Below are 18,214 nucleotides of genomic sequence, written 5' to 3'. Positions count from 1 at the left end.
GAAGTGATGGACTACTCAACAGCTCAGTGTCTTCGTGCGTTTTCTGCAAAAACAATGGTGAAAGTTTGCGGGTCTACGGAAGCCATGCGCTCAAGTCCATAGACGGGAAAACTACCTGTCCTGTACTTCGGGCATACAGGTGCCCGATTTGTCGCGCCACTGGGGACGAGGCTCACACCATAAAGTACTGTCCGTTATCAAGGAAGAAAAAGCTGCCTGGGTCAGCGGAGCCAGGATCTACCAGTGACATCAGCACAGCGGGGCTGTATTTTAAAACCCCACGAAATGCTGCCGGACGGCTGAGGAGCTGTAATACCAGGTAGCGGCACTGTCACCGTCCAGCGGCTAACACCGGAAGGGGAGAAGCAGCAGCAAATATGGACTATGTCAGATACCAGCTTCGCACGAGTTGATTGTGAGATGTGTATGAATGACTGTAGGAATTTGACTAAAGTCACGAGTAACATTCGATTGGTATTATTTGTTAAACAGAACGATGTCTACCCCCGGCAAGCCCAAGTCCTGTTCAGACAGGGGAGAAATCTACCATTGTAAGGTGTGCCGGTGGTCCTTTTCCAGTAGAAGCTCGATGCAACGACACGAATTCGACGTGCACACCCCCAAATTTAAGTGTGATCGCTGTGCTTTCCAGACGTTGCACAAGCGAGAATTAAAACGCCACTACGGAACTCACGCCACCGATGTAGCTCCAGGGCGGGTACATTTGAAAACCCCAGTTTATGCGCCAATTAGGAATAAGAAGCCGCCGTCGACGGAAAGCAGACCCAGGAGTAGATCCCCCTTGTGCCCCTCTACTCCAACCCCTTCCCGGTGCACGCCTGAGAGGTGCACCCCAGAGAGGAGTGTCAGCCCAGTGAGGAGCGTCACCTCTGAGAGAAGTACCCCGGTGCTGGATGAGGACAGCTATGGCAGCGGGCTCCTCGACCTGACTGGCGGAAGGCGGCGATTGGTGATCGAGGACGTGGTACCTGAAGTCAAATCCCCGGTAACATGTGAAATCGGGGTCCAGGTGTCACCATCCGACATTGACGGGGGATTATCCGAGGGAGGCTAGGAGAATTACGTCGCAGAGGGAGGACCAGTTTCAGCGCTACCGAGACGCTGGTGTTGCGGCCTGGCCGAACGTGGACCAGGAAGACGGAGCGGTTCCTGACGACTGGTGGCGAGTTTTTGGAGGTAGTGACCGAAACCGTGGAGGAAAAGTAGCGGAAGCGAAGTTTTGGTAGAAATGCATGGGCAGATATGGACGTCAAACATAATTTGCCCAAATTGAGTTTGGACGATAAGTTATAATTGGACGTTTCTGAGGACTGATGAGTATTACCAAGTTAATTGTTCGCGAAGATAGTGAAAGTGGTAGCGGATACCGGAAGGAAGGTGTGGAAGCGATTATTGGTAGAGGAGGGCAGATACGGACGCTAAATTTAATCTGCCCAATTTAGATTGGACATTAAGTTGTTGAAAGTGAACATTTTCCAAGGACTGATGGACATTATTAATGTAATTGTTCTGGAAGAACGATGGTATTAAGTTGGAATCAATGGAGCTTATGTACGGAAATATAGTGGTTCCACGGAGTAGTGGAGGGAAGTCATTGAAGCGATACCAGGTGTTGGTAGAATTGGTTTGAAGAGTTTGTTAGAACCATATTGGTATCCACAATGCAATTGGTATATTATGGTAACGACTGGTTTTGGAGCCTTAGCCTTCTTCTTCTTCTCAAATTTTGAGTTGGTCGTGTCCATGTTGGTGGAAAGGGGTATTAGACAAGGTTGGAGAGGTGGCGTTAAAAATGTACATAGTGTTAACCCATTCTATACTGAATTCTGAAATTCCCATAGACTTAATACACAGGCTACCAGGTTCCTGTATTGAACGGGTTAATGGTTCCAAAGGAATGATGAGTGTTATTATAAATCATAAGATGATGTTTTAAAAGATTTGGTGGTGGACACCAGTATAAGTATTTTGGTAGTCGATACCAGTCGAAATGTGATGGAGGTTGGTCTGTGTTTAAAGTGTTGACGTTTAAAGTGTTCAGGATTATAAGTGGTATAAGCTCGGGGACCGAGCTTGGTGGGTCGGGGGGGGGGGGGGGGGGGGGGTCGTGTAGCGAAATCGATCAATTCCGCTGTATGGCCTGTATACAATAAGCTGTGTATTGATTTTTTACTATCGATTGTATGAAGGTGTAATCGATCGTTGTTGGTAGTAACGTTGGTATAATAGGCAAGGTCCAAAAGTCACGGTTTTGGTCAGAAATATGGTTATTACGTAAGATAAGGGCATTAGGGGGGGGGGGTAAGATGATTTAAGATTCAAAGAGAGGTAATAGATACCAGTAATTTGAGACCAAATTTGTAGGGTTTTGGTTAGAATCGCTCCCCAAGATTGGTGTTTTAGTGGTGGAAATATTGATTAAAAACGCTGACAATCATTGAGTAAAAATATAATTCGGTAATTAAGATTTGGCTTCGGTGTCGAGTTGAAACGGATAAGGTAGGCACGTCTAGTACGTGTTGAGTTGGACTGTTGTTTGTACAGAAGTATTCGCGAATTAAATACTACCTGCTGAACGTTATACCAAGGAGTGACTGGAAGAGTAATCTTTCCTACCAAAGAATCCTGAGCGAGTGCAGGTGGGTGGACCTTGGTGGTGACTGGTGGTAAAAATATTGGTAGATGTAATTTAGTAGATATAGTGCGAAGCTGGTATGTTGGACTGTTGATGGAGAACTGGTAGATAACTGGTAGAAATGAATTGGTAGCAAGAATTAACGGGTATCTTGGGCCGTATATTGCGGCCAAACGAACTTACGCCTAGCTCGGCCATCCTGATCGAAGTTCGTCGTAGGGCCCCATTTTGATACCAATCAATCATCATCACACATCTACCACCAAACAAGTGATTCGCTACACACATATGGTGTCAGGACCAGAGGGATCTACCCCTTTCTACGATGCGGTGTCAGGACTGAGGGATATATGCCTGTGACCGGATTCGCCACACATGGTGTCAGAAGTGGGATCTCTACGGCGAAGCCCAACAACAGCTTAAAACAACTTCGCCATAATATATATATATATATATATATATATATATATGTACAACTGACTTCAATGATAAGAAATATAATCAAACAATTGCACTCATAGAACTGCATACAAGGCACGAAAGTTTTGGAATCTTAAAACTCTGTTCCTGCCTCACGTTGATAACGTTTGCAGCTATGATTGCTACTTGAATCTTAATCGTATATTTGCAATCACCATGTACTCCCCGGATAGTTGGCCCAAATTGCGAAGGCACCACTCTCAAGATGGTAGTTCATCTCATGGGCAATTCCTAAAAGGTTGAATGACAAAAGATACGGTCACAGTTTTAATCCGATACAAGACAGAGCAAAACAAACGGAAACGACAAAACGTACATTCAAACTGGACAAATAGAGAAAACCCGAAAACCCTCATCGTCATCCATGATTAGAATACGCGGACAGGAAAAATTTTAATTTTTTTTGGTTAATGTTGATTGCGCCGTCATTCACTGAAAGTGGCGAAAATCTAAAGGAAGTAAACCTTTGGTTGCTACTAATTAGGATTCTAATAGATTAACCGACTAAGCGAAGACGTAATCTGTACTTTTTGCATACAGTGCCCCCCCCCCCCAAAAAAAAAAATAAAAATATATATATATAATGTATATATACATCGACTGGAAGGCAGTATATGTTCTTTTTTTTTTCTTTCGCTTTCGGTTTTTCTTCATCATTGACTATGAATTATCTAATTTCTTTAAACTGGGTTGCAAACATGATATGGATATTCGCTTATGAGTTACAATGCACATCGTTGGTTTGTTTGTTTGTTCATTTTCCATCTGAGAAGATGGCTAGATAGCCTATTATTCAGCTATGCTAAGCTGGTCTTCCATGGGGTCAAGTTGGATGTGAGGTGGGACCACTTCACCGGGTTAAACACCTTGCTCTTTTTCAATGAATGAACATGATGAATGAAGCGGGATCTTTTACGTGCATGAGTTGTGACTCTCTCACAAACCAGACCTCCATTTTATGTCCTATCCGAGGGACAGAGTGTTCTGCCTCTTGGTAGAGGGGACGGTGTGATTACACACAATATTGCTCAGTCCAGACATTTCAAGATTATACTTTATTCTTTTCCACCAGTCCGCTTTATGTCCTTTTCAATCCTGGCTATTACGACCCGATTGTTGAATTCAGTGGCGTTAGTACAAGTTTATACGAGTTTCATATTCCAGTAATATTTCAAACGGCGGTCCTTTAATAGGTTACTACAGTGTACATACAGGAACTTGTAGATTAAAATAATCTTTTAAACATTCTACCATCATGACCATCTCCGAAGTTCACGGGATCAAACACTATTGAAATATCCATCAGGGAAATCAAAAGCTACTTTTGGTGACAGGGCGTTCTTGTACGCTGCACCGAAATTATAATCTCTCTCTGTTTGTAAGGCAAGAAGCTACAGTTAATGAGTTTAAGACCAGGTTAACAAAGTCATCTTTTGAATAATGTATTCTATGCTTGGATTAAGTACGCCGTGATTATTACTTTGTAATGCGCCGTACAGTATATAATTATTACAGTATAGCTGGGCGATAATGTCCTATATTATCATTACTAAATATACTTTCAAATTGACTCGGAATGACCTGAATTTGACTTTTATTAAAATATGCATGCATGCTTTTACCAGCTGATATGAAGTCATAGGCTCTTGATTCCATCACACTAGTTTCTGCACCGATAACTCGAAGGTACTTGGTCACGTAGACAGTGGGGCCGAGGTTCTTCATATTCTGTTCTCCACATCCGGTAGGGCGTCTAACGAGGCCCTCGAGTCCTAGAATTGGATCAGCGGCTATCGTTCCCAGTGGATCAGCTTCGGGTATACGAGTTCGGCAAGAGTACTAATGAGAAAACTCCTCGAGGAGGGAAGTGGTCGTATCAGGAAAATTCCCCCCCCCCACACACACACACACACAATTACCCGATTAATAAGTGGGTTAAAGGTATTGTCTAACATTGGGAGCAGTGATTTAAAAAAACTTTGAGTTATCACATAATGCATAATGTGTAGGTCAGTTGTATCACAAAACATCCTACCATACAGACATTTTGCAATTAAGCTTAGAATTTAAATTTAGTCTCAATAAACCATGACTGTAGAGGCTTTATTTTAGAAACGACTTTGAATAACTATTGTTCACGTTTGTATACCTAACAATGCTTAACATTATAATGTGTAATTTTTTGACATTGGTGGATTCTAGTGTCCCTAGTTCACATTTTTGAACTATTATGAAGCGCTGAAGCTGGTTTTTGTTTCATCTGAAAACGGTAAATAATGCCTCTAATGTGAAGATTATAGGGTAAGGGTTAGGGCCAGGGTCAGGATCAGGTTTTGAAGGAAATCGGGATGTAATAGTATATTTCAGGCCTGTGATTTAGAAAAACAAGTACGCATCATTATAATTAAATTTACAACATATACACGTACCATGTGAGGCACGTTCTCTGTTTCTTTTATTTGCAAACTAACAAAAGAAAGTATTATTTCACATTACTCACATGAGAAAATGAAAAAAAAAAAAAAACACTGTATAAACTGCCACGCGTGTTATGTGATGTAATAGGCTACACGGTTAACGTCAAGTTTACCTTAGTCATCACCACCTGAAGTCCCCGCAGCCACCCCATCAGGCGGTCAACCATACACATGCTTGTTCCAGATTCTGAGATACTCCATTTACGGATAAAAGTGGGTAAATTTTTTGGAGCACGTCACGAGTCCGACAACCACGAGTCATACAGCCGACGAGTCACACTTCCCAGGAGTCAAACATCCCACGAGTTATACAGCCGTGGAGTCACACAGCCCATGAGCTATATATAGGCACTACAGAGAACAAGGCCCATGAGCTCGACACCAAGTAATAGGCCCATGAGATAATTTCATTATGCAAACAAGGCCCATGACCGACACCAGGCTAAACAAGGACAAAAACAAACAAACAAACAAACAAAAACGCCCACGAGACCGATATCGCTCATCACGGGGATCTAAACCCCTTTTTTACCATTATTCCTATCCCTAACTCAAATCTTAGAACTAATTTAGAGCACTAAGACTGAATTTTTGTTTCATCTGCAAATGATATAATGCCTTTCATGTCCGCCGTGTCGGACTCATAGATCTTGATTGCCTACCGGTGAGCTTATGGGTCTTATCTGCCTATATAATGTCGAGATGGTGGGCCTTTTTTGTCTAGTGTAAGCTGGTGGACCTTGTTTGCCTCTCAATGTCAAGCTGGTGGGCCTTGTTTGCCTAGTGTCAAGCTGGTGGGCCTTGTTTGCCTAGTGGAAGCTGGTGGGCCTTGTTTGCCTAGTGTCAAGCTGGTGGGCCTTGTTTACCTAGTGTCGAGCTGGTTGGCCTTGTTTGCCTAGTGTCAAGCTGGTTGGCCTTGTTTGCCTAGTGCCAAGCTGGTGGGCCCTGTTTGCCTAGTGTCAAGCTGGTTGGCCTTGTTTGCCTAGTGCCAAGCTGGTGGGCCTTGTTTGCCTAGTGTCAAGCTGGTGGGCCTTGTTTGCCTAGTGGAAGCTGGTTGGCCTTGTTTGCCTAGTGTCAAGCTGGTTGGCCTTGTTTGCCTAGTGCCAAGCTGGTGGGCCTTGTTTGCCTAGTGTCAAGCTGGTTGGCCTTGTTTGCCTAGTGCCAAGCTGGTTGGCCTTGTTTGCCTAGTGGAAGCTGGTGGGCCTTATTTTCCTAGTGTCAAGCTGGTTGGCCTTGTTTGCCTAGTGTCAAGCTGGTTGGCCTTGTTTTCCTAGTGTCAAGCTGGTTGGCCTTGTTTGCCTAGTGCCAAGCTGGTTGGGCTTGTTTGCCTAGTGGAAGCTGGTGGGCCTTATTTTCCTAGTGTCAATCTGGTTGGCCTTGTTTGCCTAGTGTCAAACTGGTTGGCATTGTGCGGGTAAAAACGGAAAATACCTCTATTAGATAAAAAAAAAATGTCTGGAAGAATACTAAAAGACCCCCTATTTCAAGGAGATTTCAGTATTTCTTTTTAATTTTTTTTTTTTATTCATTCATTTTATTATCATTATTGCCTACCGGCGAGCTTATGGGTCTTATCTGCCTATATAATGTCGAGATGGTGGGCCTTTTTTTGTCTAGTGTAAGCTGGTGGACCTTGTTTGCCTCTCAATGTCAAGCTGGTGGGCCTTGTTTGCCCAGTGTCAAGCTGGTGGGCCTTATTTGCCTAGTGTCAAGCTGGTGGGCCTTGTTTGCCTAGTGTCAAGCTGGTGGGCCTTGTTTACCTAGTGTCAAGCTGGTTGGCCTTGTTTGCCTAGTGTCAAGCTGGTTGGCCTTGTTTGCCTAGTGTCAAGCTGGTTGGCCTTGTTTGCCTAGTGTCAAGCTGGTTGGCCTTGTTTGCCTAGTGTCAAGCTGGTTGGCCTTGTTTGCCTAGTGCCAAGCTGGTTGGCCTTGTTTGCCTAGTGGAAGCTGGTTGGCCTTGTTTGCCTAGTGTCAAGCTGGTTGGCCTTGTTTGCCTAGTGCCAAGCTGGTTGGCCTTGTTTGCCTAGTGGAAGCTGGTGGGCCTTATTTTCCTAGTGTCAAGCTGGTTGGCCTTGTTTGCCTAGTGTCAAACTGGTTGGCATTGTGCGGGTAAAAACGGAAAATACCTCTATTAAAAAAAAAAATGTCTGGAAGAATACTAAAAGACCCCCTATTTCAAGAAGATTTCAGTATTTCTTTTTAAATTTTTTTTTTTTATTCATTCATTTTATTATCATTATTGCCTACCGGCGAGCTTATGGGTCTTATCTGCCTATATAATGTCGAGATGGTGGGCCTTTTTTTGTCTAGTGTAAGCTGGTGGACCTTGTTTGCCTCTCAATGTCAAGCTGGTGGGCCTTGTTTGCCTAGTGTCAAGCTGGTGGGCCTTGTTTGCCTAGTGTCAAGCTGGTGGGCCTTGTTTACCTAGTGTCGAGCTGGTTGGCCTTGTTTGCCTAGTGTCAAGCTGGTTGGCCTTGTTTGCCTAGTGTCAAGCTGGTTGGCCTTGTTTGCCTAGTGCCAAGCTGGTTGGCCTTGTTTGCCTAGTGTCAAGCTGGTGGGCCTTGTTTGCCTAGTGCCAAGCTGGTTGGCCTTGTTTGCCTAGTGTCAAGCTGGTTGGCCTTGTTTGCCTATTGTCAAGCTGGTTGGCCTTGTTTGCCTAGTGCCAAGCTGGTTGGCCTTGTTTGCCTAGTGCCAAGCTGGTGGGCCTTGTTTGCCTAGTGTCAAGCTGGTGGGCCTTGTTTGCCCGTCAATGTCAAGGTGGTGGGCGTCTTCGCCTAGTGCCAAGCTGGTGGGCCTTGTTTGCCTATCAATGTCATACTGGTGGGCCTTTTTTTTTTGCCTAGTGTCAAGCTATTCAGCTGTATGACTCGTGGGTGTTGAGTTTTTGGGATGACCCTAGGATTTTGACCCTTATCATGGGCTTTCAGAATTGAAGCCAGCTAGCGGTCATGGCTTGATGTAGGCCTAAGTGCTGCGCATATTTTTGTTTTCTTTTTTGGCGCAATGTCTTACGAAAAGAGGGCCAGTGCGGCATGCGTTGAAGCAAAACATGCACAGCAAGCACTGTTCGGGAGGATCGAGACAAACACTGCACGGAATATTTCTGGGGATTGAAACAAATTTTATTCCTATTTCTTATTTTAGGATTGTGCGGGTAAAAACGGAAAATACCTCTATTAAAAAAAAAAAAAAAATGTCTGGAAGAATACTAAAAGACCCCCTATTTCAAGGAGATTTCAGTATTTCGTTTTAAATTTTTTTTATTCATTCATTTTATTATTATTTTTTTTTAAGAATTGAGCCCTCTAACATGGAGTACCCCTTTCCCCGACAAATCAGGAACACGCATGCGGTACTGTAATGACCACCTGAGTGGGGAAGGCTGAAGACTTTCTTGCTTTGAGTTAAACTAATTCTCTATAATCAATATCAAGGTAAAATGCACCTGGTGGCAAAGTGTCAAAAGGAACTTACAGCTATGAAATGATATACGCGATGAAAAGCTAGAGTGCAGCACTCATATAATTTGTGATTACCTGTAAGATATAGTTTAACATGAAACGTCAGAAGAGCATCTTAGTATACCACAGCGTAGCTGTCGGAGTCTTTTACAATTACAGTATATGAAAACTAAAGATAAATTGATATATTATACAAATTTATGAATGCAATGGACAGAATATTTCATGAGGTGAAAAATGAAATGATCCATTCAACCCCGCTGCACCTTGTTGAATAGATCAATAATTTCATCTTTCACCGAATGAAATATTTTGTCCATTGCACGAATGAAAAACATTCTTTATTTGTTTCATATAATACTTGGAATAGATCCTTGTCATTTACTGTTTTATCAATTTAAAAACAACTAACTCGCGGAGAATCTGAGATCGAGAGAGTGCTCACTGAGCGCTTTGTACGCTAGCGCGCTGTCGCATACACACTAGCCATGTCTACACCTATCCAAAAACTTGTAGTTATACTAACTACGAGCGCAAAAATGCGTTCCCCTAACCACGACAAAACTTCGATACCGTTCACACCTACATGCAGTTAGCAAAACCTCGAGGTAAAGATAACTACGATAGAAAATAAAGGGCGCCTAGTTTGCACATAGGGTTGCGCACTATTGTGGAAAAAACTGAGCGTCGTGGTTAACAAAACTCCGTTCACATCAGTCTGTCATAGTTTAAGCGCGCTGCCACAGCGCGCTTAAACTACGCGCTTAAACCACGATAACACCCTAAGAAATCTTGTGGTGTTGTCGTGGTGTCTTCGCCTTAAGGTTTTGTCGTGGTTTTCTAAACTACATGCGTCTACATCTACGCTAACTTGGAGTTTAGTGCCTCGTAGTTTACAAAACCTCGAGGTTTAGAAAACCTTAAGGTAAAGGGACCTAGGTGTGAACCTCACTACTGCAAAAGCAAGCGTTTTACACGCGTAGTTTGTCGGGCTCTTGCTGTGCGCGCAACGGAGCAAGTCGTATGGATCCAAGTTTGCACGAATGATGACGTCATAGTGAAATGGGACGAACGATCAATGGCTAACAACCAATCAAATGACAAGGATCTATCTAGGTGTTATATAAAAGAAGAAATAGAGATATAAGACTCACCAATCATACTAACGAGGCACGTCTCCGTACCCATAATGGAATCACGTGGAAGAGACACGTTCATTTTGGAAACTTGATTTTCGCGGTTGGGCCGATAACTGTCAACTGTGAAGTTTATCAAATGGGTGCAATTATTGAACAAGGATTTCTCAGAAAAATGTATGTCTCAGGATTGAAAAGAAAAAAAAAAATCTAGATTGAAGCAAAGAAATAGAGGAAACATTGAGCAATCATTAAATGAAGAAATTCAGAAATAATCGCAAATAAGTTATTATCAATCCACATGACAGCCTATGCCATGTATGCTGGTACACCAATGTGATGAAACTTGTCTCAGACAGTGTGAAGAAAAAAAAAATAATTCCAACAACGAAGCTCATGATACAATTTTGTTTTAATTTGAAGGCTATGATTTCGGCAGGATATTGAACTCTTTGAACCTCACCATCACATCACATCCAAAAGTCACAAGTGTCTAACCGTCTTTACTCTAGGATAGTGGCAGTGCAGTATATTAAGAGACTCTGGCCAACTCGGTTTTTGGCTTACGTGTTTTGAAGCCTGTGATTGGTCAAAAGCTGGTCCCGTGATCTACAGGCGCCATGTCGTTACTGAAGTGCGCTCATACGCAATGCCCATTGTTAACTGCCCCTTATTTGGCTTGGTTATTTTGTTACGTCTGAGCGTACACGCTAATCCTGTGACGCGTAATACGCGCGGTAACGACATGGCGTCCAAATTAGCAGTTGGCCAGACTCTCTTAATATACGGCACTGGATAGTGGTATACTGAGATAGATGCTTATTCGTATTAACCCTATAAAGCCTAAGCTATTTTGACCCTTCCCTGGTCCAAGGCCCTATTAACTTTGTTATTATCAGATGTATCATCGTTACATTTGGCACATGGGTAGAGCAACTCAAACTCTATACGGCCGTACATTTGAATTTTCTCAAGGTCATCCATGGAGGGTGTTGTTTGCCAAAATATAAAGAAATACATACGAAATGTGCCCAAAACATGATTTTTCGGTATACTAGTAATTTATTTATCCCCAGTACATGTATATATGTCTCATTTAAGACCAATCATTTTCATATTTGCCACAATTGATAAGCAAGTCGAATCTCATAATTTTTTAAACTTCACTGCACTGTCATGCCTGTTATGAGAGCAGGTATACCAGTATGTGGCACATACCGCGGACATTGGCCGGGGCTTGCGTGGTGGTACTACTTCCCTCATCCAGCAAAATTTCGCTCGGGTTAATGGTCACGGATTCAACAGCTCTCTTCCGCACTCCTTGCGCCTGATAACAATAGAAAAAAAAAACACAATCAAGGTACATGACTATTATTCAATATTATCCTCCCACTTTAAAGGAAACCCAAACCCAAAAAGAAACTTTAAAAATTCATAACTTTTGTATCGATTGTCCGATTTTCCTAAAAAATGGTCAAGGATTCAATAGCTTTCTTCCGCACTGCTTGCGCCTGATAACAATAGAAGATAGACAAATAAAAAAAAAACCATAGTCCACGTACATGGCTAAGTGTAATTATCAATCTAATTCTCCCACTTTAAAGGATACCCAAACCCAAAGAGAAACTTTCAAAATTCATAATTTTTGCGTCGATTGTCCGATTTTCGTCAATTTCTCACTGATGTGTTCTATTAATGTTGCTGCTTTCACTCAATCTACATTGCTCTTTTGATTTGGCTTTCCTTTAAGTCTCCGCTAATTCCGAATGTAACATGATTTAAAATATTAACCGGCTATCGATACTGATACCACGATACCACGTCAGACGGTGGTGAATGATGATAATAAGAATAATTATATGGTCCTCTTTAGTCGTTTTTCAGAGTAGTCTCTTCAGTGTTGTCACTTTTCTAGCAGAGGGCCCTGCCATCATGAATGGCCAAGCGTTGCCAGGTACCCATATTTTATACTCCCGGGTCAAGAGGGATGGTAGTTAAAAATATCTTGTCCAAGGACTATAGCACTGGACGGGAATCGAACTCGTGTCCTCCGGCATTTTTCGACTTAGAGTCGGGAGTCTTATCCACTATGGCACAGGGCCCCCACAGGGAGATGACGTGCTAATGTGTTCATCACAACTTAGAATTTTACTCAGCTGAAAATGTCCCTACTACACTTACGTTATATTTCCTTGTGAGCGAAAATAATGTATTGCTACTTCTCCATTGTAAAACGTAGACTCTCGTTAATTCTGCCTGATGAAGGGTGCGCAATATTACTCCCGTCTTAACCTTTCTCTTCATCAATGTTCATCAATCTATCATATTTTCATTGATCTGTAGATGTAATTTACCCGTTTTATTAGTGTGGAATATGAATGAAATGAAAATGAAATGATAGCGCTCGAAACGTACCACGACTCGGAGCTTCTTTTCGACCTGGTCCCTAACACTGCCAGACCTCGCCCTTGCCTCCACCCTGATCGGGTGCTCGCCCACCTCTATTGGTAGAACGAGGAAGGTGGTGGTGTTGGCATCGTTGGGACGGACAAGCAAGGTTCGCTGGATGGCTCCCCTTGTTCCGTTTCCTGCACACAGACCATCCGGAGTGGTGAAGCTTACATCAACCTTTGGAAGGAAGAATTAATCAGTATACGAAATCTAGAGACAGAATGTTTATATCGCAGGTAAATGGCTCGCGTTCTCATTTTGTAAACCATTTTTCAACTCAATGTCAATTCGATCAAAAAATTTGATTTTAATTTTTTGTGTGTGCAATAGAATGATATACGAAGCACTGACGGATATCAGACATGCATACTTGTAACTAGAAATGTCGCTATGGCGACTGGTATGCCTCCGCCATAATGCATGGTTCTCCTAATAGGTCTATAGTACAATGTCTTGACAATGTGTGATGACAGCTTCACATAATTGACAAAATACTATTAAAAATGAAATGTTTGTCACAAATGTGTTGAATGCTCACTTCCCTTGAACCAGGTTTATTCTAATGAATGGATGTATTATCTAAAAGTGCAGGTATTTGGGGATTTTAGGATTTTTACTAGACTTCTTACCCTTTTATGAGTAAAATTTAGCACTTATTTCACTTGAACTTTGACCTCCAAGAGAATCTCTATTTGGTAATACATGCATACACTGAATTTCAGAAAAATTATAAAAGCACTGCATAGATAATAGGGAAATAGTGAAATTTTAAGGAGTTGACCCTGAGCTTTGACCCCTGACCCCTATATTACCTAGATAATAACTGCCAGTCAGTACATGCATATATGCCAAGTTCCATGAAGATGCATTGAACCATTTGTGAGATATAGAGAAGAAAGTGAAATTTTAACATTTTCACTTGACCTATGACCTTTGACCTTCGACCTCACCACCCGAAACTCTCTCTGGAGAATCTTTGTTTGGTAGTTCATGTATGTATTAAGTTTCAAGAAAATAACTTCAGGCATTGCAAAGATATGGGGAAAAAGTGATTTTTCTCGAGCATTTAACCTTGACCTTTTGACCTTAGACCTTAAGCATGGGCACCCAAAAGTTGATAGGCACAACTTCACTCACTCATACATATACATACCAAGTTTCATAAGGATATCTCAAACGGTTTTTAGTTACGGTTTCCACAAAATTGACTACGGACGGAAGGACGGAAGGACGAAAGGAGGGACGGACGGACGGATAGACGGAGGGATGGACGGACGGACGGACGACCCGAAAACACAATGCCTCCTGCGACACTTCGTGGCGGAGGCATAACAAAAATAACATGTTCACGTATATGTCAAAACCAAAGAGCTTATTTCAATGAGTATTTATGGTGAGAAAAATCTCTAATGTCTAAAACACACTCCAAAACATACATAGCTTACATTAAAACACACACACACACACACTCACACACACAAGAAGAATGAAGAAGAAGAATGAACACTGAAGAATCTTTATTTGGTACTTCATGTGTATACTAAGTTTCAAGAAAATAACTTCAGGCATTGCATAGATATGGGGGAATATAGTGAAATTTCGAGCATTTAACCTTCACTTTCTGACCTAGCTTGACATTGATCACATGCGCCAAAAAGTTGATAGGCACAACTTTGCTCACTCATACATATTATACATGCCAAGTTCATCAGGAAGCCTCAAACGGTTTATTTAGTTACGCTGTCCCAAAATTGACTGCGGCCGGAAGGACGGACGGACGGACGAACGGACGGACAACCCAAAAACATAATACCTTCGGCGACACTTCTTGGCGGAGGCATAACAAATACGCTCTGAGTACTCTGAGTTTGTTCTCATGTGTATACCTGCAGCCGTACTCTCCCGTAGTTGAAAATCGTCACTAACACCTGCATCTGTTCCATCCTGACCACTGAGTACGGCAGGTGAAGCTGAATGAAGAAGTTCTGGAACACTGTGACGAACGAGGGAGCTGCCACGCACATCCCATAGAGTTGTGACACGCTGACGGCGGCCATTTCCCACTTGGTAATGCTGCTTGGTGCTGACGTTATGTAGTCGAGCTCCGTCTCGTTACTTACAGACAGAAAAAAAAAAACCGACGGTAATTGTTTCCATGTGTTTATATAGTCCATGGCTCACTCCTTACATCACCCTTCATTTAACACAAACTCTCCTTCCACGCTACGAAGGGGCTTTCAAGGCGAAAATTCTAGATATTCAATTCAATTCAATTCAATTGAAATGGAATATTATTTTTGATTATACACGTTTGATTCAGAGAAAACAAAACGTACAATATATTCCAACGATGAATGTGCAATAAATATTGACTCATCGGCAACATAGAATTTAGATCATTAATTTGATTTTCAGTATTTCACCTGATATATAGGCGTAGTAAAGAAAAAGTTTATAAAAGCCCTATCAAACCCTTATGATTACTACACTGTGAGTCGTGAATATCTTCATTTTTGTTTGCCCTGTCCACAAATATTATGCTCATGCATGGCTTGGAGTAATAAAGGCGTTTAAGCCCAAGGGGGGGGGGCACATTGTGCCCCCAACCAGATTTTCATTCGCCACTCCTTCGCCCTTAATCCAATTTTATCCAAATTTGGTGACTTTTCCTAAAATCTTATTCTGAACATTTTGATGTATAGTTTAGCTTTATTTGATATTGTTGGTTGCCATGGCAACCATAAACTGACAACCATGTCAGTCATATTTTGAGTATTTTTCTGTTCCAATTCCAATTTACAATATTACAATGTATGAAATGGGCATTTATTGGCTGAAATTTGCTGAAGAAGCAAAATGTGAAGTGATTATGGCCCTGAAATGTTTTTCCTATTATTTCCTTTGTTTTTTCTGTGACAGCAGCATAAAACAATGGAAATAATAGAGATACTTGAAAATAACAGTATTTTCCCAAGATTGCCGTTTTATTTTGTGTCATTTTGATTCCTTCACCAAAGTTATACCTCTGATATCATTTGTTTATCACATTATCAATCTGCAAACTTAAAATTCCAATATTATGGGAATATATGCATGTACCTATCCCAAACAATACATCACAGGTCTCATAATGTATTTCTTCATTTTGCTGTGAATAGCGCCCCATGTAGTGACCTTGAGAGATTTCAACCATAATAAATGATGACCTTTGACTTGCACATCATTTGTGGCAAATATGAAGGGTATTGGTCTATGCATACTGGAGATAAAGAAATTATACAGAAAAATCACGTTTTTAGCATATTTCTTATGTATTTCTTTATATTTTGGTAAAAAGCGCCCTCTATGGGTGACCTTGAAAAATAAATTCAAGTATGCGGTCATGTAGAGTATGACTTGCTCTATCCATATGCCAAATATGACGATGAAACATCAAACAATAACAAAGTTATATGGGGGGGGGGGCACAATGTGCCCTCCTTGGGACTGGGAAGGGTCAAAATAGCTTGGGCTTAATAGGGTTAATCAGACAAATCTTGGATATGCATCACTTCTTACAAAGTCTTACCCCATTTCCTGTAGCTCAAAAAACCACGTCTCCCTGAAATCCTTCCGAACTTCCACGTTGGTATTCACCTCCCCTACGTCTTCGTCAGCAGATGAACGAAGAAGGAAGTTCTGGGTCCGACTTTGGCAGCATATTCTGTACGTCTGCATTGTGTTAGAACATTATCATTTTTCTTCATTTCATCATTACTCTTGTAGCACCGCACTATTCGTTTGTTCTGTTCGGCTGGAATATTTCTACTAAAAGTTTCCGAAATGTTAGGTGAAATATCAAGGATTGGCATATTTCTTCTCTTTCAGGTATATACCTTTTTTGTTTTTCAACATAAGCTTGATTGTCAAATTCAAAGATCTCATAGTTTCCGCTAATTTTTATATATATTACTTTTTCTTTTCAGCATGATTATACTACAGCTCTGATTTAAAAGACTCTATAATCTGGAATATAATGAGTGTGCAAGCTCGTTTAGGTCTTGATGGTGAAGACGTCAAACTTTCCTCCCATTTAAAATGATTTATTTCTCTTTGTTGTTGGCGATATATTGTCTTGCTGCAATGAGAAGGTACACATGTGGATAAATTATTGGCAAACGCGTTTTCCCTTGAACACTACGATTATATTTTACAATCCCCCTTTTCTTTTTTGGAGGGAGGTTTATGAAGTATCAATCTTCTCGACGCTTGCTCAGGCAAAAACGAATGTCGCGTAAAAACGCATGATAAACGCCGCTTTACGAAGGCGCATATTTAGGTATCATTGCGTGGCGTTTGGAGCAATAAACGGCTCCACCTAAAAACAAATGGAAAGCATGAAGAAAAGGGAGTGAAATGCTTACTATTCTCTCATCTCGTGTGATTGAAGCACAACTCCTTCTCAATAGACTGGTCCATCGTGTACAGTCAGGGTTCTGCCCGCTAGTTAGTAGGGCTTGCAAGCGTGGGCGGGTGGACAAGCATAACTCTTGTATCCTGGTCGTCAAGCAAGCTTTAATGAAAAATGCATGGGATGGGAAGAAATAAAGACCGTATATACAAGTTGAACACAGTCAATGAAGTTTCACCAACAAGAATGGATCAAATTCCCTTCATTAGAAGAAGCGCCACACCGTGTTCACGTTAACCCATTCCATACGGGAACCTGGTGGCCCGTGTATTAAGTCTAAGGGAATTTCGGAATTCAGTATGGAACGGATATGTCATAAGCATAGTTAGCTCAGACACATCGGCGAATGTCTGGTATATAATACAGACATGTCCGAAGCTTGCAAACACAATGAACTTAGTCATAATCGCACACATGCCAATTACACGGTAACGGGTGAATGATTTTATATATTAGTTGACTGAATAATTAAATGCATTCATCAAATTTAACATAATTTCATTTCGTAAGTGCAATTCAACATCATATCGGGTTTTGCACACTACCTCTTTCATTAACCCTTTAAACCCAAAGGGGGCGGGGGTGGGTGCACATTGTGCCCCTACCATATTTTCATTTGCCCTCCTGCCGCAATTTCAACCACATTTGGTGACTTATCCTAAAATTCTCTCACGAACACTTTGATATACAAATTTTTGCCAAAAAAATTAAGGAGTATACCAGGAAAAATTTCCGAAGTAATTTAGCAAAACACATTACATCTACATAGACAATTATAGTATTACAAATCAATAACGTTATAACAGTATTTTATTTGTATTTTATTAGTTCATTATGTAATACATGTTAAAGGACCAACACCTACTTGCACCTGTTCTACCTCTCGGTTCTTTTAGTAACCTCATTGTGTACATCATTGCCATACTGTAGCTCTTTTTCTAATAGTTTTAGATTACCTAATAATTTATCCATTTTATATTATAAATTATATTCAATATGTTTTTAGATCGTTTAGACAGTTATGTGTGCTATGTATTAATGTTGATGTATAAACATGTATTCAAACTGTCTTGTATTACATATGTTGTTGTTTTAGATAAACTCAG

The 18,214-nt window shown here is 41.3% G+C and overlaps 1 protein-coding gene across 1 annotated transcript in view; it reads right to left on the bottom strand.

Moving 5' to 3' along the window:
• LOC140232241 (complement C3-like) overlaps positions 1-18,214 on the bottom strand; it is a 149,290-nt gene that overhangs the window by 51,988 nt on the left and 79,088 nt on the right. The window contains exons 18-25 of the mRNA XM_072312375.1: positions 17,062-17,210; positions 16,227-16,369; positions 14,545-14,773; positions 12,623-12,835; positions 11,426-11,534; positions 10,226-10,330; positions 4,759-4,947; positions 3,292-3,367 (exon numbers count right to left, since the gene is read on the bottom strand). Coding sequence (XP_072168476.1) covers positions 3,292-3,367; positions 4,759-4,947; positions 10,226-10,330; positions 11,426-11,534; positions 12,623-12,835; positions 14,545-14,773; positions 16,227-16,369; positions 17,062-17,210 — 1,213 coding nt within the window. The remainder of the gene's footprint in view (positions 1-3,291; positions 3,368-4,758; positions 4,948-10,225; positions 10,331-11,425; positions 11,535-12,622; positions 12,836-14,544; positions 14,774-16,226; positions 16,370-17,061; positions 17,211-18,214) is intronic.

The sequence above is a fragment of the Diadema setosum genome, chromosome 8 (assembly GCF_964275005.1).
Source record: "Diadema setosum chromosome 8, eeDiaSeto1, whole genome shotgun sequence".
In the NCBI taxonomy this organism is placed as follows: domain Eukaryota; kingdom Metazoa; phylum Echinodermata; class Echinoidea; order Diadematoida; family Diadematidae; genus Diadema; species Diadema setosum.
This window is presented reverse-complemented; position numbering and strand designations above follow the sequence as displayed.